Genomic DNA, 23210 nt, shown 5'->3' on the forward strand with positions numbered 1-23210 from the left:
GTAACTAAGCGATTAATTTTACGAAATGCAGTATTTTGACTCGATATTCTTAATCACTATATAGAATAGCACATATTCGCAGATTTTCATTAAAATCTGAAGAATTTGAAAATCTGAGCAAAATATTATCCAAAGATTTTTCTTGATTTTTTTGAAAAAATAGATTTTCATGAAAATTTCAGCATATATATTTTTACACCTGCTGAATAAGAATCTGTAGTCAAACCCTTAAAATTCATATATTTAGTCGAGTAATTAGCATATTAATATTTTTTTTTTATACTTTGTCGCTGTCTCCCGCGTTTGCGAGGTAGCGCAAGGAAACAGACGAAAGAAATGGCCCAACCCACCCCTATACACATGTATATACATACATCCACGCACGCAAATATACATACCTACACAGCTTTCCATGTTTTACCCCAGACGCTTCACATGCCCTGATTCAATCCACTGATTCAACCCCGGTATACCACATCGCTCCAATTCACTCTATTCCTTGCCCTCCTTTCACCCTCCTGCATGTTCAGGCCCCAATCACACAAAATCTTTTTCACTCCATCTTTCCACCTCCAATTTGGTCTCCCTCTTCTCCTTGCTCCCTCCACCTCCGACACATATATCCTCTTGGTCAATCTTTCCTCACTCATCCTCTCCATGTGCCCAAACCACTTCAAAACACCCTCTTCTGCTCTCTCAACCACGCTCTTTTTATTTCCACACATCTCTCTTACCCTTACGTTACTTACTCGATCAAACCACCTCACACCACACATTGTCCTCAAACATCTCATTTCCAGCACATCCATCCTCCTGCGCACAACTCTATCCATAGCCCACGCCTCGCAACCATACAACATTGTTGGAACCACTATTCCTTCAAACATACCCATTTTTGCTTTCCGAGATAATGTTCTCGACTTCCACACATTCTTCAAGGCCCCCAGAATTTTCGCCCCCTTCCCCATCCTATGATCCACTTCCGCTTCCATGGTTCCATCCGCTGCCAGATCCACTCCCAGATATCTAAAACACTTCACTTCCTCCAGTTTTTCTCCATTCAAACTCACCTCCCAATTGACTTGACCCTCAACCCTACTGTACCTAATAACCTTGCTCTTATTCACATTTACTCTTAACTATATTATATATAGTTATAACTATATTATATATAGTTATAACTATATTATATATAGTTATAACTATATTAATATAGTTATAATTAATATTAAGTATGTAATTAATCGATTAATTTTACGAAATACAGTATTTTGACTCGATATTCTTAATCAGTAAAAAGAATAGCACATATTCCCAGATTTTCATTAAAATCTGAAGAATTTGAAAATCTGAGCAAAATATTATCCAAGGCCTTGGATTTTTCTTAATTTTTTTGAATAAATAGATTTTCATGAAAATTTCAGCATAGATATTTAAACGCCTGCTGAATACGAATATCTGGTCAAAATCTGAAAATTTGTGTAACTAGTCGATTAATTAGGACAATAATATAATTATAATTAATATTAAGTATGTAATTAATCGATTAATTTTACGAAATGCAGTATTTTGACTCGATATTCTTAATCACTATATAGAATAGCACCTATTCCCAGAATTTCATTAAAATCTGAAGATTTTGAAAATCTGAGCAAAATATTATCCAAGGCTATAGCCTAGGATTTTTCTTGATTTTTTCGAAAAAATAAATTTTCCTGAAAATTTGAGCATAGATATTTTAACGCCTGCTGAATACGAATCTGTGGTCAAAATCTGAAAATTCGTGTAATTAGTCGATTAATCAGGACATTAATATAATTGTAATTAATATTAAGTATGTAATTAAGCGATTAATTTTACGAAATGCAGTATTTTGACTCGATATTCTTAATCACTATATACAATAGCACATATTCCCAGATTTTCACTAAAATCTGAAGAATTTGAGAATTTGAGCAAAATATTATCCAAGGCTATAGCCTTGGATTTTTTTGATTTTTTTGAAAAAATACATTTTCATGAAAATTTCAGCATATATATTTTTACGCCTGCTGAATAAGAATCTGTAGTCAAACCCTTAAAATTCATATATCTAGTCGAGTAATTAGCATAATATAGTTATAATTAATATTAAGTATGTAATTAATCGATTAATTTTACGAAATGCAGTATTTTGACTCGATATTCTTAATCACTATATAGAATAGTACATATTCCCAGATTTTCATGAAAATCTGAAGAATTTGAAAATCTGAGCAAAATATTATCCAAGGCTATAGCCTAGGATTTTTCTTGATTTTTTCGAAATAAATTTTCCTGAAAATTTGAGCATAGATATTTTTTTAAAAAATAAATTTTCATGAAAATTTCAGCATATATATTTTTACGCCTACTGACTAAGAATCTGTAGTCAAACCCTTAAAATTCATATATTTAGTCGAGTAATTAGCATATTAATATAGTCATAATTAATATTAGGTATGTAATTAATCGATTAATTTTACGAAATACAGTATTTTGACTCGATATTCTTAATCAGTAAAAAGAATAGCACATATTCCCAGATTTTCATTAAAATCTGAAGAATTTGAAAATCTGAGCAAAATATTATCCAAGGCCTTGGATTTTTCTTAATTTTTTTGAATAAATAGATTTTCCTGAAAATTTGAGCATAGATATTTTAACGCCTACTGAATACGAATCTGTGGTCAAAATCTGAAAATTCGTGTAATTAGTCGATTAATTAGGAGATTAACATAATTATAATTAATATTAAGTATGTAATTAAGCGATTAATATTACGAAATGCAGTATTTTGACTCGATATTCTTAATCACTATATAGAATAGCACATATTCGCAGATTTTCATTAAAATCTGAAGAATTTGAAAATCTGAGCAAAATATTTTTCTTGATTTTTTTGAAAAAATACATTTTCATGAAAATTTCAGCATATATATTTTTACACCTGCTGAATAAGAATCTGTAGTCAAACCCTTAAAATTCATATATTTAGTCGAGTAATTAGCATATTAATATAGTTATAATTAATATTAAGTATGTAATTAATCGATTAATTTTACGAAATGCAGTATTTTGACTCGATATTCTTAATCAGTTAAAAGAATAGCACATATTCCCAGAATTTCATTAAAATCTGAAGAATTTGAAAATCTGAGCGAAATATTATCCTTGGATTTTTCTTGATTTTTTTGAAAAATAGATTTTCCTGAAAATTTCAGCATAGATACTTAAACGCCTGCTGAATACGAATCTCTGGTCAAAATCTGAAAATTCGTGTAACTAGTCGATTAATTAGGACAATAATATAATTATAATTAATATTAAGTATGTAATTAAGCGATTAATTTTACGAAATGCAGTATTTTGACTCGATATTCTTAATCAGTATATAGAATAGCACATATTCCCAGATTTTCATTAAAATCTGAAGAATTTGAAAATCTGAGCAAAATATTATCCAAGGCTATAGCCTTGGATTTTTCTTGATTTTTTTGAAAAAATAAATTTTCCTGAAAATTTGAGGATAGATATTTTAACGCCTGCTGAATACGAATCTGTGGTCAAAATCTGAAAATTCATGTAATTAGTCGATTAATTAGGATATTGATATAATTATAATTGATATTAAGTATGTAATTAAGCGATTGATTTTACGAAATGCAGTATTTTGACTCGATATTCTTAATCACTATATAGAATAGCACATATTCCCAGATTTTCATTAAAATCTGAAGAATTTGAAAATCTGAGCAAAATATCCGTGGATTTTTTTTATTTTTTTTTAAAAATACATTTTCATGAAAATTTCAGCATATATATATTTTTACGCCTACTGAATAAGAATCTGTAGTCAAACCCTTAAAATTCATATATCTAGTCGAGTAATTAGCATATTAATATAGTTATAATTAATATTAAGTATGTAATTAATCGATTAATTTAACGAAATGAAGTATTTTGACTCGATATTCTTAATCACTATATAGAATAGCACATATTCCCAGAATTTCATTAAAATCTGAAGATTTTGAAAATCTGAGCAAAATATTATCCAAGGCCTTGGATTTTTCTTGATTTTTTCAAAAAATAAATTTTCCTGAAAATTTGAGCATAGATATTTTAACGCCTGCTGAATACGAATCTGTGGTCAAAATCTGAAAATTCGTGTAATTAGTCGATTAATCAGGACATTAATATAATTATAATTAATATTAAATATGTAATTAAGCGATTAATTTTACGAAATGCAGTATTTTGACTCGATATTCTTAATCACTATATACAATAGCACAAATTCGCAGATTTTCATTAAAATCTGAAGAATTTGAAAATCTGAGCAAAATATTATCCAATCCTTGGATTGGATTGAATCCTTGGATTTTTTTGATTTTTTTGAAAAAATACATTTTCATGAAAATTTCAGCATATATATTTTTACGCCTGCTGAATAAGAATCTGTAGTCAAACCCTTAAAATTCATATATCTAGTCGAGTAATTAGCATATTAATATAGTTATAATTAATATTAAGTATGTAATCAATCGATTAATTTTACGAAATGCAGTATTTTGACTCGATATTCTTAATCACTATATAGAATAGCACATATTCCCAGATTTTCATTAAAATCTGAAGAATTTGAAAATCTGAGCAAAATATCCAAGGCTATAGCCTTGGATTTTTTTTATTTTTTTTGAAAAATAAATTTTCATGAAAATTTCAGCATATATATTTTTACACCTACTGAATAAGAATCTGTAGTCAAACCCTTAAAATTCATATATTTAGTCGAGTAATTATCATAATATAGTTATAATTAATATTAGGTATGTAATTAATCGATTGATTTTACGAAATGCAGTATTTTGACTCGATATTCATAATCAGTAAAAAGAATAGCACATCCAGAGTGTGTGAACTGAAAGTAGTTTAGAGTTTATGTAAATAAGAATAAGGTTTAGTAGGGGAGTAGATGGTTTGAGAGTGATTTGGAATGGGAGAACTTGAAAGAAGTGAAATGCTGTAGGTACACAGGAATGGACAAGGCTGCAGATAGAACTAGAACTATGGGAACTGAAAGTGAATCACTTGATGAGAGAGAGGAGCAGAAGTCCTGGGTGCACTAAGGAATGTGTGGAAGGAGAGATCCCATTCTGTGTGGGCAAAGATAGGTAAGTTTGAAGGTATAGTCCTTATATGTTGTAGTTTAGGTCTTAGGCTCTGAAATGGAATGCCTGGGAACAGTGGGTGGTGTGAGATGGGTTGATTGTGTAAGGAATGACAGTGTAAGAGTTGTGCGTTTTAGTAGGTATAGTGTGATTGAGAGGCTAACCAGGGTCTTCTGAAATGGTTTAGACATATGGAGAGGATGGTCAGAGGGAGAAAAACTAAGACTGAGTGTCAGAAGAGGAGGGAGCAAAGGGATGGGGGAGACCAAGAAGAAGATAGAAAGATTGAGTTAGCTTTGAGGTATTAGGACCTAAACATTTTGGAGTGTGTGTGGTGTGCATGGCATAAAGTCAGTCGGAGCAGTGAGATATACCAGGGATAATGTGCTCTCTCTGGGAATGAATCATGGCACATGAAATGTTCTCGAGAAATCTTGGAATTGTGTGTGGGACTTGGTGTAGATGAAGGCTTTGGTTTCAGTGCATTTTACATGACAGCAAGAGTGGACATGAACAAATGAGACTGTTCTTCATTTATTCGTGGCACTAGTTCATGAATGAAGGAAAAAATTAATAAGTATAAAAAGAAATTGTTTCAAAATACTCATTTAGCACAGTCAGTGAAAACGGTGGGTGCATTAGAAAAGGAATTAGATTAGAACTGATATTACTGATGAGGGAGGATATCTGTTTAATGACACTTTTTCCCCATTCTTGTATTACTGGTCAGAGTCACCAAATTTTGTGAATTGTGATAGCAATATTTTCTTTAGATCATGAGGACTGACATGGATTCAAGGAACACTCTATATATTACACCCTCTCTACATACCAATTAGAAATCCTTTGCCATGAAGTTCACTTGTATCTTTGCTTCTATGTGAACAGAATCCTGAAACACTGCTAGACTCCTCATTCCATTTTGAGGAGGTTCCTCAACACCCATCCTTTGTTCCCTTCTGTTAAAATGATATTCTGTCCATTGAAGGAGCTTCCCCCCCATTCCTGGTTGGTAATCCAGCTTCTTAATTAGCCCCTCATATGATAGAGTGTCAGGTGCGCTCTGGCAGTCCAGATGCAGATAATTCACCCAGACTTCCCTTTTGTATTTATGACCAGAGTTCACTCTCTCCTCTGTTGAAAATAATTTATTTGTTTTCTTATCATCTTTTCCAGACCTTTACAGACCATAATCATCAGGAAGACTGGCCTGTAGTTTAGAGTCTCTTCCCAGACTCATTTCTCATTGATATGATATTTGCCTTTTTCCACTCCTTTGACACTGCTTTCCTGTAGCCAGGTCTTGAACAGTATTTTAGGAGGTTTGTCAAGTGTATCAGAACACATCTTCAGTACATATAGTGAAACCTCATCAGACCCGTAAGCCTTAAAATCTTTTTGTATTTTGTTCTTGTCTTTTCTAGATATCTCAGCACATTCTAAAACCTCTTATTCATCCCATTTCACAAATGTTGGAGGTATAGTGTCTTCCACCGTAAAAACACTTTTGAACTTACATATCCTTACTTCAGTCTCTATAATTCTTCTCTCTGAATGTCTTAACCTGATTAGCTGGCCGTTAGATTTTAAATTTTTTGAAAAGATATTTTTGGAAAAGGCTTGGATTTTCTCCTGCCTTGTTCACAATGTTCTTTTCAGAGTTTCTTTGTTCCTCCATTTTATCTTGCTATACTGATTGGTTCCTTGCTTTATCATACTTTGTGAATGCTGGGTGGCTAGAGTGTTGCCTGTATCTTCACCACTGCAATTCTTGAAGCTCCTATGCTTTTTTACATCTTTTATAAAACAATTCTTCTCTGTATTTAAGACTAGAGGTACCCATGTTCCTATTCATTCCTTATAAATTTCACATAACATTTCACCATAGTGCTGTGGTTCCTAGCTGCTGAAGTCAATTTTCCAATCAAAGTTAACATCAAAATTGTTGAGGTTTGTTGAAGTTTCCAAGGTCCCTTTTTTTTTAATTTTTTTTAGTATAATGACCAACATGGTGCAGACAAGTATATGATATGCCCAAATCAAGGCCACCTCAGGTGAAAGAGAGAAGTTGAAGAGAAAGAAATTAGAAATTAATCAGGGCTCTGCAAGTGCTTAGAGACCTGATTTTAATAGAAAGAAAAGCATATGAAGAAGGAAAGACAAAAGAAGGAAGAGAATTCCACAGCTTAGCTGTTTGAAGAAAGGAAGTATTCTAACAGCCAATTCTTTAGTGGTTAGTCTCCATGCAGAAGTTGTGGGAAGCAGCAGCCAAACATGTGCCATAGATCTGAACCTTGGGGATGAGGCCATGTGCAGACATTGTAATAGAACAGTGGCCAAAATGATACCTACAAAATAGAAAGAGAGAGAGAGAGAGAGCAGCAAAATCATAGCATACGAGAAGGGAAGGTTGAAGAGGGGTGATTCCAGAATTGATGCAATGGAAGGCTTCGATTTCACACTAGGTAACAGAAAGGTGGAGGATGAACCTCCCCTAGGTATGTGAGCAGTATTCTATATTTAGGCAAATGAAATGCTTGTAGATTTAGAATAGCTACTTGCAAGAAAAATAATCATGACACCTATACAACACTCTCAGCTTTTGGGAAGCTAACTTTGCGAAGTTGATTCCTCTTAGGTCTTGTCTCATCAGTGCTCTTTCAACATCCTCCTTTAACACATATTTAGACTCAATCATTAGGTGATTCTAGTATCATGTATGTATTCTTAATATTTATGCTTAGTATATGTGGTGATAAGATATATACACTTTAAAATCTTGGTCTCCATGACTCCGTATCACCATGAGAATCCAAGTTCCCTCACTCTGTTTCTTTATAATTGAAATCCCCTTTATCAGCACTTTGACATCTCTGAGAAGTGTGTTTTACTGCTTCATGTACTATCCTGATCATTCCTTTATCATTAGTGCTGTGTATTTGTACTGGATCATGACAGTTTTATGCACTTCTTTCTTGTTGTTGCTGTTCTCATAGTATATTGTCTGAATGGGCCATCTTCCTTTATTTCCTGAAATATATGGCTATGTTTTTTAAGAGAGCCAGTCCTCCCCCTCCTTTGCCTTCTCTCTCCCTCCTTCCTGTCATGTGTACCTCAGGGAAAACAGGTGAGATCTTATCTCTTTAGTAGACTTTGTTTCCACGACTCCAACAGTATCAGGTGCACTTTGACATAATAGTCGTAGAATTCCAGCTCTTTACCATTAACTACTAATCCATTAACATTTGAATACATTACTTTCAGTCTGACATTACCATCTTATAATACTCCTGACCTATTTGCACTGTTGATGGGGCTGCTCTGTTCTCTTGCCTCATTTGGCATCTCCAGTTTTTTGCCTTTTGACTGTATTACTTGCTTTTCTCCCTCTCTTCCTTTGGTCTTTCACATTTTATGCATACCCCACTAAATTCCACCTTTTCTTTTAAGTTTCTTAGCTTGCCTAAGTATGTTCTGCCTGGATGACTGCAAGGCATACATATCCATAACTGGTCATCTTTTTATGTCTTGCTTATAACCATCAAATTTTCTCCTTTCTTTAATCACTTGAATTGGATTTGATGAAGAGTGTATTTGTGTCTTGAATAGGGAGAACACACGAGATGGGGGGACAGAAGATGAGATGGGAGGGTGGTGTGAGTGATGCTCTGAGTAATCAGTGCCTGAACATGCATGATGATGTGAGATGTGCAGGGTTAGTGTGAATTAGAGCAGTGTGGTATATAGGGGGCAGTGTTGTCAGTGGTCTGAACCAGGACATATATAGCAATCAGGGAAAACCACTGAAAGGTTTTGTCAGGCATGGCTGTGGACAGAGCACTATGGATTTGATGCATTATACATGAGAGCTAGAGAGTGAACATGAGTAATTATTATTATTATTATTATCATTATTTATTTATGTATTTATTTATTTATTTATTTATTTATTTATTATACTTTGTCTCTGCCTCCCGTGTTAGCGAGGTAGCGCAAGGAAACAGACTAAAGAATGGCCCAACCCACCCACATACACATGTATATACATACACGTCCACACACGCACATATACATACCTATACATCTCAACGTATACATATATATACACACACAGACATATACATATATCCGCATGTACATAATTCATACTGTCTGCCCTTATTCATTCTCGTTGCCATCCTGCCACACATGAAATGACAACCCCCTCCCCCCAAATGTGTGCTAGGTAGCGCTAGGAAAAGACAACAAAGGCCACATTCGTTCACACTCAGTCTCTAGCTGTCATGTATAATGCACCGAAACCATAGCTTCCTTTCTGCATCCAGGCCCCACAAAACTTTCCATGGTTTACCTCAGACGCTTCACATGCCTTGCTCCAATCCATTGACAGCATGTCTACCCCAGTATACCACATAGTCCCAATTCACTCTATTCCTTGCACGCCTTTCACCCTCGTGCATGTTCAGGTCCCGATTACTCAGAGTCTTTTTCACTGCATCTTTCTACCTCCAATTTGGTCTCCCACTTTTCGTTCCCTCCACCTCTGACACATATATCCTCTTTGTCAATCTTTCGTCACATATTCTCTCCATGTGACCAAACCATTTCAAAACACCCTCTTCTGCTCTCTCAACCACACTCTTTTTATTACCACACAACTCTCTTACCCTTTTGTTACTTACTCAATCACACCACATATTGTCCTCAAACATCTCATTTCCAGTACATCCACCCTCTCCCGCACAACTCTATCTATAGCCCACGCCTCGCAACCATATAACATTGTTGGAACCACTATTCTTTCAAACATACCCATTTTTGCTTTCCAAGATAACGTTCTCGACTTCCATACATTTTTCAACGCTCCCAGAACTTTCGCCCCCTCCTCCACCCTATGATTCACTTCCACGTCCATGGTTCCATCCACTGCCAAATCCACTCCCAGATATCTAAAACATTTCACTCACTTCCTCCAGTTTTTCTCTATTCAAACTTACCTCCCAATTAATTTGTCCCTCAACCCTACTGTACCTAATAACCTTGCTCTTGTTCACATTTATTCTCAGCTTTCTTCTTTCACACACTTTACCAAACTCAGTCACCAGCTTCTGCAGTTTCTCACCCGAATCAGCCACCAGCGCTGTATCATCAGTGAACAACAAATGTCTCATTTCCCAAGCTCTCTCATCCACAACAGACTGCATACTTGCCCCTCTTTCCAAAACTCTTGCTTTCACCTCCCTAACAACCCCATACATAAACAAATTAAACAACCATGGAGACATCATGCACCCCTGCCACAAACCAACATTCACTGAGAACCAATCACTTTCCTTTCTTCCTACTGGTACACATGCCTTACATTCTCGATAAAAACTTTTCACTGCTTCTAACAACTTGCCTCCCACTCATATATTCTTAATACCTTCCACAGAGCATCTCTATCAACTCTATCATATGCCTTCTCCAAATCCATAAATGCTACATACAAATCCATTTGCTTTTCTAAGTATTTATCACATACATTCTTCAAAGCAAAGACCTGATCCACACATCCTCTACCACTTCTGAAACCACACTGCTCTTCCCCAATCTGATGCTCTGTACATGCCTTCACCCTCTAAATCAATACCCTCCCATATAATTTCCCAGGAATACTCAACAAACTTATACCTCTGTAATTTGAGCCCTCATTTTTATCTTCTTTGCCTTTGTACAATGGCACTATGCAAGCATTCCACCATTCCTCAGGCACCTCACCATGAGTCATAATTACATTAAATAACATTACCAACCAGTCAACAATACAGTCATCCCTATCCCTTGGGATAGGGGAGAAAGAATACTTCCCATGCATTCCTCACGTGTCGTAGAAGGCGACTAAAGGGGACAGGAGTGGGGGGCTAGAAACTCTGCCCTCCTTGTATTTTAACGTTCTAAAAGGGGAAAAAGTTTATTATTATTATTATTATTGTTATTATTATTATTATTATTATTATTATTATTATTATTATTATTATTATTATTATAATTATTGTTATTGTGAATAATAATAACAGTAATAATGATCATAATGATAATTATGATAATGATTGCTGTTATTGTTATTATTATTATTATTATTATTATTATGTGAGAAACTGCAGAAGCTGATGACTGAGTTTGGTAAAGTGTGTGGAAGAAGAAAGTTAAGAGTAAATGTGAATAAGAGCAAGGTTATTAGGTACAGTAGGGTTGAGGGTCAAGTCAATTGGGAGGTGAGTTTGAATGGAGAAAAACTGGAGGAAGTGAAGTGTTTTAGATATCTGGGAGTGGATCTGGCAGCGGATGGAACCATGGAAGCGGAAGTGGATCATAGGGTGGGGGAGGGGGCGAAAATTCTGGGGGCCTTGAAGAATGTGTGGAAGTCGAGAACATTATCTCGGAAAGCAAAAATGGGTATGTTTGAAGGAATAGTTGTTCCAACAATGCTGTATGGTTGCGAGGCGTGGGCTATGGATAGAGTTGTGCGCAGGAGGATGGATGTGCTGGAAATGAGATGTTTGAGGACAATGTGTGGTGTGAGGTGGTTTGATCGAGTGAGTAACGTAAGGGTAAGAGAGATGTGTGGAAATAAAAAGAGCGTGGTTGAGAGAGCAGAAGAGGGTGTTTTGAAGTGGTTTGGGCACATGGAGAGGATGAATGAGGAAAGATTGACCAAGAGGATATATGTGTCGGAGGTGGAGGGAGCAAGGAGAAGAGGGAGACCAAATTGGAGGTGGAAAGATGGAGTGAAAAAGATTTTGTGTGATCGGGGCCTGAACATGCAGGAGGGTGAAAGGAGGGCAAGGAATAGAGTGAATTGGAGCGATGTGGTATACCTTGGTTGACGTGCTGTTAGTGGATTGAATCAAGGCATGTGAAGCGTCTGGGGTAAACCATGGAAAGCTGTGTAGGTATGTATATTTGCGTGTGTGGACGTATGTATATACATGTGTATGGGGGGGGGTTGGGCCATTTCTTTCGTCTGTTTCCTTGCGCTACCTCGCAAACGCGGGAGACAGCGACAAAGTATAAAAAAAAAAAAAAAAAAAAAATATTATTATTATCATTATTATTATTATGATTAGGCTTGCTATCCTCAGTATTTGAAAACAATATCTGAGCAGAACATAGGAGCTGTTTTATCTTCATGCCCAAGTCTAGGCTTAGAAGAGTCTCTTCTTCTTCAAAATATTTTTGAGTAGAGCATTTTGATAAAAAAGAAAGGTTGATATACAGGTGCAGTATTTTGTTAAAGTGTTTGCTCAGAATTTTTATAACATAATACTTGTCAGGAATACTATCTTTCTGTAATGCTTTGTGTACCAAATTCTGCTTTCTGTGGAAATGAGATTGGAGCTGGTATTGCATAATAAAGTATGTGTATAGAAGGTGATTCATACTTAGGAAATGGAAAAGAATATGACATCAGCATCATTGAACTGAATGTTTGCATTAGTAGAAATCAGTAAGGTGTAGAAAGCTTGTGTGATTCACATGTATTGGTATGTTTAAAAACTATCTGTCTTTTTGTTCAACAGGTGATGAAAAAGCAGCGTCCAGGACATGCCCGAGGAGACAGCTCAGGTGGAGGAGGTGACAGTGATGCTGGTAGTGTGTCATCCTCTCGTAGAGGCTCAGTTGATATTGGCAGTGCTCGCTGGGGATCACATGCTTCATCTCCTCCAACAACCCCTCGTCAGTCTGTAGACCTGGGAGCAATGACTCGTAGCCTAGTCGAAACTCGCAATCACGAAGTAGTTGCATCAATTAGTCGTGCCAAGTCATATGAGAAAACTGGCGTTTGGGGAAATACTCCACAGCCAACTCTACCAAACCCCAACTATGAAACAATTCCTCAGCTCCCCACTAACTTTTATTCTGGGGGCTCCTCTGATCCTGGATATGAAACAGTGAAGAATTCTGAACCTCCATATGCTAGTGTTGAAAGGCCTGAGGAGAATTATCCTGGATATGAAACAGTAAAACAGACTTCAGACTTGGACTCAGAACCAGGCTATGAGACCCTAAAACACAGAGAATATGAACCAGGGTATGAGACTGTTACTGGTGAAGCCAAATTGGAAAGTTCAGAACCTGGATATGAAACTGTAGCTCATGAAAAAAACCATGATGATGATGAACCTGGTTATGAAACTGTAACACATCATAGGGCAGAAGCAACTGATCCTGGGTATGAAACAGTCAAGGGAAAAACTGTTAGTGAATTTGGGGATCCAGGATATGAAGAATTACAAGGTGCTATCCATCATACACGAACCACTTCTGAACATGACCCAAATTATGAACAGCTAAAGTTTTCAAGTCGCAGATCAAGTGATGGGGATGCAGAACCAGGTTATGAAGTAGTCAAGAAGGTTGAAGCAGAAAGTACATATGAATTTGTATGCGACTATGACACCCAAGAGAACTATCCACCTTATGAGAAGATAAATAAGCCTGGAAAAGAATTCACCAAACAAGAAACTCCAATGTATGCAAGTGTCCGGAAAGGAAGTAAAAGCCCAGAAAAGAAACTGGCCGAGGAAAGGAGTCCAGAAGAGCATATGAATTCTAGAGCCGTTGGTCTCTTAGAAAGTAACTTAGATAACTATCCTCCTCCCTTAAGTGAAGAAGATTCCAAAGAGGCTTCAGCAGTGAAAGACTCAGATGAAGAGAAGTGTTTGAAATTGCAGCTTACAAAATTAGAAAGTCAGCAGTTATTACCGCCTGAAAAGAAATCTTCACCGGTGAAGAGTCCTGATGAGGGATCTCCATCGGCAAAAAGCCCATATGGATATCCTCCTGTAGTGCAGAGTCCTAAAGGATCACCACCCCTGAGAAAGAGTCCAAAAGGATCTCCACCAATGACAAAGAGTCTGAAAGAATCTCCACCACTGATGAGGAGCCCAAAAGGATCCCCTCCACATGCAAAGAGTCCAGATAGAGTATCTCCAACAATGCTGAAGAGTCCAAAAGGATCTCCTCCACTTCCTAAGAGTATGGATAAAGATTATCCACCAGTTACAAAAAGTTCTAAAGGATCACCTCCACTTGTAAAGAGTCCAGATAAAGGATCCGTACCAGTGATAAAGAGTCCAAAAGGATCTCCACCATCAATACAAAGTCCAGACAAAGAAACTCCTCCTATGATGAAGAGTCCGAGTCCAGACTTAGAAAGTCCTAAAGCATCCCCTACATTTACAAAGAGTTCAGACAGAGGATCTCCACCGACTATGAAGAGTCCAAGAGAATTTTCACCGGTGATACCAATTCCAGATATAGAAACTCCACCACTTATGAAAAGTCCAAGTCCAGACCTGGAAATTCCTTGTATGAAGAAGAGCCCTAAAGGATCTCCACCAGTGATGCAAAGTCCAGATGAAGATTCACCACCAATGATGAAGAGTCCCAGCCCAGATCTAGAATCTCCCACTATGAGGAAGAGTCCAAAGGGATCCCCACCAGTGATGCATAGCCCAGAAAAAGAAACCCCACCACTAATGAAGAGTCCAAGTCCAGACATGGAATCTCCACCTTTGAAGAGGAGTGAAAAGGGATCTCCACCAGCTGTGGAGAGTCCAGATAGAGAAACTCCACCAATGATGAAAAGTCCAAGTCCGGATATAGAATTCCCACCTGAATTGAAGAATCCTGATAGAGAATCTTTTGTGTCAGTGAACAGTCAAGACCAAGAGATGAATTTACCAAAAGCAGTTAATTCTTTAGAGCAAGATACTGCACTGTCAGCATCGCCATTAGAGGTGAGCTTTGGAACAAAAACATCTGTTTTCATCCCAAGTCCAGAAGTAGGATTTCATATGGAACAGGAAGAGAGTCATGATAAGCCAGCATATCAAGCAGAGACAGAATGTATAGTTCAGCCACCATCACCACTTCATTTAGAAGAGCTAGTGACAGAACAGTCTGCCTCACCACAGCTTTCACAGCAGCCAGCAGAAAGTTTGTTAAAGGAATCTCACTTAGAGGGAACTGTTGGTGAACCGGCTTCCTCAACACTTAGTATGAATGTTGAAGAATTCACTCCAACTATGTTGGAAGGTGTAGAGCCAGTGCCAGCTCAGCCAAGAGTGTCTACTCCAGAGAGAGAGCCATCCCCTGTGGCGTTCAGTAGTCTTGGCTCAGAAGACCTTCCTGCACCTTTATCATTAGAGGAAACAGAGGACCAACCTCAGGAGACTATAAATCCACTGTTTATGTTAGATAATAACATTCAGCAACAAATTATACCTTCAGCACATGACATGAGCACCACAGAACATGACACTTCAATAGCACTTTGCAGTGAATTACCCCCACCACCACCACCAGTAATGGATGAGGATGATAGTGCATTCACGAATGACTTCCCACCACCCTTACCAGAATCATCACCTCTTATGCCACGAACTAGCACTCTTTGTGAAGATACTCCACCACCACCATTAGTTCCTCCATCAGATGTTGAAGGATTGGATGAATTATTAAACCTTGCGAACATGGGCTCCTCTTCATCGGGGAGCACAGCAGGCCAACCTGGCAGTATACATGGTAGTTCTGAAAAAGATTCAGATTCCCCTCAAGAATCTGATGTTGTTCATATTGAGAGTGCCGTGACAGTAGATGAACTCCCACCACCACCGCCCCTTTCAGAACCTTCAGAACCAGGTACAGAGCGTGATTCTGATGAGGAACTAGACAACTCTGTTTCATCTGGATATGAGTGTGGTTTCACAGCAGGAGGTATTACTGTTACTGTCAATCCTATGGCTGCCATGGAAGAAAAGCCAGACTCCCCTGTTCATATGCCACCACCACCACCACCTCCACCACCAAGTGAAACGACTCAAGCTGCTCCACCTTCACCCATTGTTGCTGCTGCCATAGTTACCAGCAGTGCAGGCAGCCAGAGCAGTAGTAGTGGGTCAGGGAGCCAGGACACAGGAAGTGGTAGTGTAGAGAGCGTAGTGACGGTAGAGTGTGCTCCCACAGGTGGGGGAACCCATGGAAGGCAGCCCTCCACAGATTCATCATCAAGTCCAGAAAGCCATCACCTTGATCCACATGAACAAATCACAGAAGTTTGAAAATTAAGTATGACAGATAAGCAAAGTTACTGATAGGAAAACTATGTTCTTTGTATACTAGATAGAAAGTCAGCCTGAACTGATATAATCAGCACTGTTGCTCAGGTTATCCTCAGCAGAAACAATACACTTCCTACCAAACTATGGGGTAGCTCATTTATCTTGCACCAGCTGTAGCTTATATTCAGTACAGCAGGACTGCACCTAGGCATTTTAGTCATATTTTTCACTGATAGCATTTTGTGGACCATCTCAATTAGGCAACGCTACTGTATGTGAAGTACTTTGGTAGCAGTTGGCTGTGAAATACTGATATTATAGTTCCCTTCTAGGTAGGAAAACACTCCTCAGTAGATTAAGTAATATTTATGATGTCAGTGATAAGGGTAGTTTGACAGTGGCATTGTTTTAACAAAGCCGTGTAATACAGTAATTCCCCTTTATTAGCTATACTTTCCATCATCTGAGTGATAGGCAAACATTTCAGTTGCTGCCAGTTTTTACACAGTGTTGTGTGACTTTCTCAATGAGGCAAGTATGTGTCCAGTGAATGGAAGGCATGGGTTTGTTATTCCATTTTTACAATTTCGCATGGGTGTGTTTGTAACTAGATGAATTGAAATGCTAGAGGAGTTTTTTGTAGGTATGGCTCGTAGTAGCATTAGTATGGATTATCCTGTTGTGTACGTGTTAGCCAGTGAGGGACTGTGGCATCATGTGCAGTGGTCATAACTTTTTGATAGAACTCATTTTCATAAAGTTTGTGCACAAAGAATGGTATGATGAGAAATTTATTATGCAGTTTGTTGCCAAAGTTCCTGTTCTTGTGACAACAGGCAGGTTGAAGCTTTATAAACTTTACCGTGTGTTCAGTACATGTAATGGTAAGTTCTATTTATTGTACTGTAAGGTTGTAGTCAGTAAACAGTTTGCACATGTTTGCTGGATCATCTGTGACTCAAATTTTTCCTCATCCCATTGGAATATATGGCAGTTGCTAATCTTTCCAGTGCAGCATGTCTAGTGATTTTTTTATTGATATACGATAAAAATGGCCATTTCAGATGGTAGGATTCATTGTGTGAACCTTCATACTGATTCCTAGAATACAAGCTCAATTGCATCTTACACTTATTAGAATATCACTCAAAGGTGTTGTTTAACTCTTTTCTTTTACTTTATCATAAGAACTTCATAAAATTGTAGTGTATTTTTTTGATAGTATACACACAATTTTCCTGTCACCAGTTACTTACTGATTTAAAGCACTGATACTGTTTGTGTGCTGTGAATATATAAAGCAATTCATATTGTAGACCTCTCAGCTTTTTAACTTTTCTTTTAGTAATTCAAAACCTATTTTGGATGTGCAGTCTGCCATCAGTGCCGTAATTTTTTTTTATAGCCCTTTTGATGTTGGCCTGAATGTGAACATCATACTCTGTTTCGAATGTAAGCTTTATGAGCTAGGTTTAAATATCATATCCAGTAACATAAAGTAAATTCATGGATTATTTTGTAAAGATGCAAATCAAGGTCTGATTATGATTTCAAGTTTGGTATGCCCAACTAAAGGAATTTCAGAGTGTAGATACGGAATAACTTTTTTAATGTACTAATTATGAATGTGAATGTAATGATCTTGTTACGAATGTGAAAATAATGTTGTGGTATTAAATTTTGAACATATTTGTTGTGAATGCAGTGAAACCTGTTCTATCTTATTTCATTAGCAGTAGATAGAAAACAAAGTATATTAAAGGAGTTTTTGTATGAGACTTACTGAACAAAATTTTTTTTGTATGCACTCATTTCAGTTACAAATCAAGATATTTCTTGAAATATCTTCTGGAAAAGATGCTTCTGCCTGTTATATTTATTTTTTACTATACTTGATAAGGATATTTAAGCATGGGATGGTTATATTTTATATACAGTTAAAATCCTAAAATAATGAGCTATATACGACTTTTTTTTGAGGGGTGGATGGGATTTGATTTTACTGGCAATAACTTTTGTCTTTACAAACTGATAGCAGAACTTATACCTTCAGTAATGGTAAATATATTGGCTATTCTTTTCCTTTAATGATAAATTGCAGTAAGTAAAAAGTCTCTTTTAAGATTTATGTCATCATGCATTTCATAATGGCAACAAAATAAGATTCATACCCCATAATCAGTAGCGAAATAAAGTCGGATCCATATCTCAGTATAGGGGCATTTCATTGTTTGCACACAGCATTTAGGTAGAATAGCTGTGATCATTTACTGCTTATCAAGCCTTTCAAATTAAGTATCCATTTCAGTATGTATTCAGATGTAAGAAAGAGGCCGGTGCATAGGGGAGTACAAGTACATTAGAGCATGTAAAGTGATCACTTGATATTAAATTGTCAGTTTTCTGGCAGTTTCAATTAGGACCTACTTTTGGTCAGAAACATAACCTCCCTTATAACATTGGCTTCAGTAGGTCAGAAACATAACCTCCCTTATAACATTGGCTTCAGTAGCTCACATAAGGATGATTTAGTAGAATGACAGATCTCCAGGAAATAACCCTTTTGTTTAATGGATGCACAGGGTATTTTTTCCTTGCCTCATCCAAATGAAGTGATGCAGTATCAGGAACAGGCGACTAAACCTTCAAGGAAAAATCTTTACTTGGCTTCTTTCTCTGTTCCTTCATTTAGAAAGTGAAACTACAACAGCAACAGTCCTTTGCTGTTGTTCCTTTTATTAATGTCTTTTTGTAGACAGTCTTTTTGCTTTACTATTTGTTTCTTTTGTAAAGAATTTCAGTATTTTGGGGTTTTGCTGTATATATTTTATGGGAATATACTTGTTCACTAACAGTTTTGGAAATTTTCCTATTTATCAAAAAAGATGATTACCATTTACACTGCCAGAGTTTCAAGTACTTTTGCAATAGCATTTATGTAAAATCATACTCTGTGAATTCTAAGATTTATGAGCCATTTGAAATTATTACCATTAGGCTTTAGGTTGGACTGATTTAAAAATGATAGTGACAACGAAAGTTAAGAATCCAAGGTTTCACTGTGTTGAGAGTAGCATTTAGTATGTGTGCCAAAAATTATGTGTTGTGGAATGTAAACAGATTGGTGTTGAACCGTTCTAGGGTATTAATCGTCTTCTTATCACAACATGTACTTTGATTATGTATCCTTAAAATTAAGCTTTTCAAAATTTTTTACGTCCAAATTAGCTGATGAATGAAGTGAGTGGAATGGAGGTTCATATAAATGCAGCAGCAGCAGTGTTTATTTTGTAATTGGTTGGCCATAATGAAGTTTTTAATTATTTTGTGTGACACACAAATTGTTATAGTACCTGAATGTATGATTTCCCTCTTCATGGAGAACAATTACATTATCATTTCTTTATAGGCTGAATTTATATGAAATATTTTCTTTTTCCATCACAGTTTAATGTTGTGATTGTTCTCTATATATATTTTGTGAGCTTTATATATGGTAATATAGTGCAAGCTTAAGTAGTAATGAAGGCTGAGCTGCTTCCATACTATCATCTCCCATTTTGTTATTGTCGACTTTTGTGGATGAGCCAAAGCTTCACTTAAATAGATTTGTGATAGTTTGTTGTACTTATTGTTATTTATTTAGCACTTCATCCTCCCATAGTTTTATTCCTGGTGCTAAACACTGATTGTAGTGCTTGTAAATAGCTCAAGATCTGTACAATGTTGAATTGTTTCCATCCAGAATGTTGGAAACGTTTTTCTTTTGAGACTGTTATTTTTAGCAGTATCACCATTACCTCTTTCCGTGATTTTATATTTTTGAATGACCTCGTTTTTCAACCAGCTCACTTATAAAATTCTTCTTACTTTTGTTTTCTCTACACTACACATGAAACGATAAGTTTTCAATCACTAATGTCTTCATGTTTTTAGTAATTGTACTTAATATTTCATATTGCATATACTCTCCTGATGATGATTATAGCATACACAGACCATTAGTATTATAAATATTTGGTTAGACTACTTTTGGGTATAAGCAAGATGAGTTATGATAAAATCAAGTCAGTTGCTTGCACATATCACATTGACCCACTGGCCACCCCAGTGACCCAGTGATTTTGTCAGAAACTTATTGGGTTTTCTTATGATTATTGCAAGTGTACTTGTATAAAAAATTTGATTCCTTTGATATTCATCATAGCATTTATAATGGCAATGCTTGTTACATGGTTTTCAATAAAGTTTCTATGTAATTTGAAGTAGCAGTACAGTACTGTATACTAGTCTCAACTGAGGTCACTGTTTTTTGAAGTCTTGTGTGGCTATTGAATATTTTATAATTCTTTACTGTCTTCTGAGCTCATCATTAACTACTTACATACTACATCAACAGTGTCTTCAATACCTATTCTTTTCTTTTATGTAAATCTCGCCATAAGATATATTGTGGTGTCACAAATAGTCAGTTTAATATTTACATTTTTGTGTAATATTATAGAGCCTACAGTAGCAGTAGTCTGACAATCCTGAATAAATCTCACATATGTACCAAAAATCTGTATAATGAATATTTCAATGTTATGTTAGTACTGTTCCGTTAGTGATGGTAATTAATCTGTAGGATCAATATTTTAAGAGTTTGCCACATATCTGCAATATCCCAAATATCTGATTGTGTTGTCTATTATTATACATGTTCATATTTTTCAGTGGAAGTGGAGGAAGCATAGGTTGTGTATGTTTAAAGTTTTGTGGCCAACTTTTGTGTATTATATCCCTAGTCCTCAGTGATTCTTGCAGTGGATCAGGTCTAGACATTAGGAAACTTTCCTGCTTCTTTGACAGATCATGTTCTCCATTCATATTGAAAAATTTGGTGCATTATTTTATTAAGAACTCTCATGTAATCCAAGAATCTCGAGTAAGCTGTGGTGCAAGTCATTTTGTTATTGCATGAAATATATTAATGGTTTATTGAATTAGAATAGTCTTTGGTCAGTCCAATAAGCATCAATGCATTTATAGTCTCTTGAACATTTATGGCTTTAGTTGCATTGCATCATTACAGAATGAATAATTAATACTATGTAACAGTTATATGTAATGATTTGCATGCACATATTAACACATGCATTTACAGTACTAGTTAAGCATGAAGTGATCTAAACACATCTTGAAAGATGAACATAAGAAGGGTGCACACAGTTCAGTAGAATACCAAATTTGTTAGTACAAAAGTGATGTGCTGAATATAGAGAACATATAAGTTTAGTGTCTTTTTTACTTTACATGATACTGACATATGACATCCAACAATGAAGAACATAGCAGTTAAACATCAGAGTAAGCAGTAACAATTTGATTGCACTATGTCTAACGAATAATGTATTTTTTTCAAGGCTGCTGGTATCAGTCGCTCAGTGTAGGCTCTAGAGGTTATTGTACTTTCATATAAAGCTCTTAATATATTTGTTTTAAAGATTTTATTATTGATGTTGATTTAAGACCTTGTTTGTTTATAGTGTGAATTGTAATCTTGTTAAAAAACGAATAATCATTATGAATTGTATATATATATATATATATATATATATATATATATATATATATATATATATATATATATGTATTAGTATCCTGGAAATAGAGAAACAAGGTCTATTTTTAACATCAGAATATTTACTGTCAGTGATTTTTGTAATGTAACTTTTCAAAATTGTTATGTCTTTGTTGTTTCCATTTGTAGTATAGTGTCATGCAACAACTAATGTGGCATCAGTGGTAGCTGGTGGTGTACATATGCGTTATGGAAACATCCTTTCAGGATGATCTTCACCATCATTCACAGCTCAGCTTTTTGTGTCCATTCAACCATATTTGTGTGTGATGCTTCGTGGTAATGGTACCCTTCTTTTGGATGGTGAATGCACAAGTACCTGTAGAATTTTACTGTTCACTAAGGGTGGGTTGATCATTATACCACTAAGCCACATAATTTTTATGGTCTATGAGCTACTTACACAGTAAACAAGGATTAAAGAGATTGATGTCTTTTATTGAATTCCACATCAAAAAATTAGGTATTGAGGCAGAGAGTTATTTCCCATTCACAGCAGAAGATTGAAATGTCCATCCAAGAGATATGTGGAAAGTCCATACAAATGTTGCCCTTACTGTCAAACACTGGTAGCTTTGTATAGGCAGTTTTAGCAAGAATCCACATCCAGTCAGTGGACAGCAGCATTCATTTTCACTCTGCTTGTTTACCATGTAGCACTTTTCCAGCTGAATAGAGCTAAAGATGAAAAGGGTAGCTTACTCTTGATTAAGCTAAAAAGTTATTCTCATTGAATTTGAAAAACATTCCAATCTTGACAGTGACTTGAAGAAGTGATGAATCATGATAAGACAAATCACAACTATACCTGTGCTGTACAGGGCTGTCAGCATCTGTAAAGACGTAAGAGTCGGATGTTGGATTTATATCCCAAGGACAAGAGATATTACATCTAAGGAAATAAAGGTTAGTGATGGTACTATCCTGAGAGGGTATGATAAAACAAGTTTACAAATCTAGAGCATGTCTGTCTTAATATTTGAAAATACAAACCTTGTTAGTTTATAAGTATGATAATTTGTATGATTGCTGTCCAACAAATGTATTGATGAGTAAATACTATAAATATGACCCACTCGGCAGATGAATAATGATCAGCAAATGAGCTGTTGTTGACCACACAGGTAATCGAGGCATGATATTAGTGATTGATGCATTTATAGTTTTAAGGTCTAGATTACAATTGAATTCCATACTTAAGTACTTCGATATAACAACAGTTTTGAAGATTCCAGGAAAGAATTTACCTTTAACCCTAATTAGGCGATACACTAAATGAGTGATTAC

The 23210-nt window shown here is 36.0% G+C and overlaps 1 protein-coding gene across 4 annotated transcripts in view; it reads left to right on the top strand.

Annotated features, from left to right (window-relative positions):
• The window catches only part of LOC139750297 (uncharacterized), a 180363-nt gene extending 158014 nt beyond the window's left edge, over positions 1-22349 (top strand). For all 4 annotated transcript variants that reach the window (XM_071664932.1, XM_071664923.1, XM_071664951.1 and 1 more), the window contains exon 11: positions 12755-22349. In XM_071664932.1, coding sequence (XP_071521033.1) covers positions 12755-16300 — 3546 coding nt within the window. In that variant the 3' untranslated portion in view covers positions 16301-22349. The remainder of the gene's footprint in view (positions 1-12754) is intronic.
• Positions 22350-23210: the final 861 nt, after the last annotated feature.

This window comes from Panulirus ornatus, chromosome 1, assembly GCF_036320965.1.
Source record: "Panulirus ornatus isolate Po-2019 chromosome 1, ASM3632096v1, whole genome shotgun sequence".
NCBI lineage: Eukaryota > Metazoa > Arthropoda > Malacostraca > Decapoda > Palinuridae > Panulirus > Panulirus ornatus.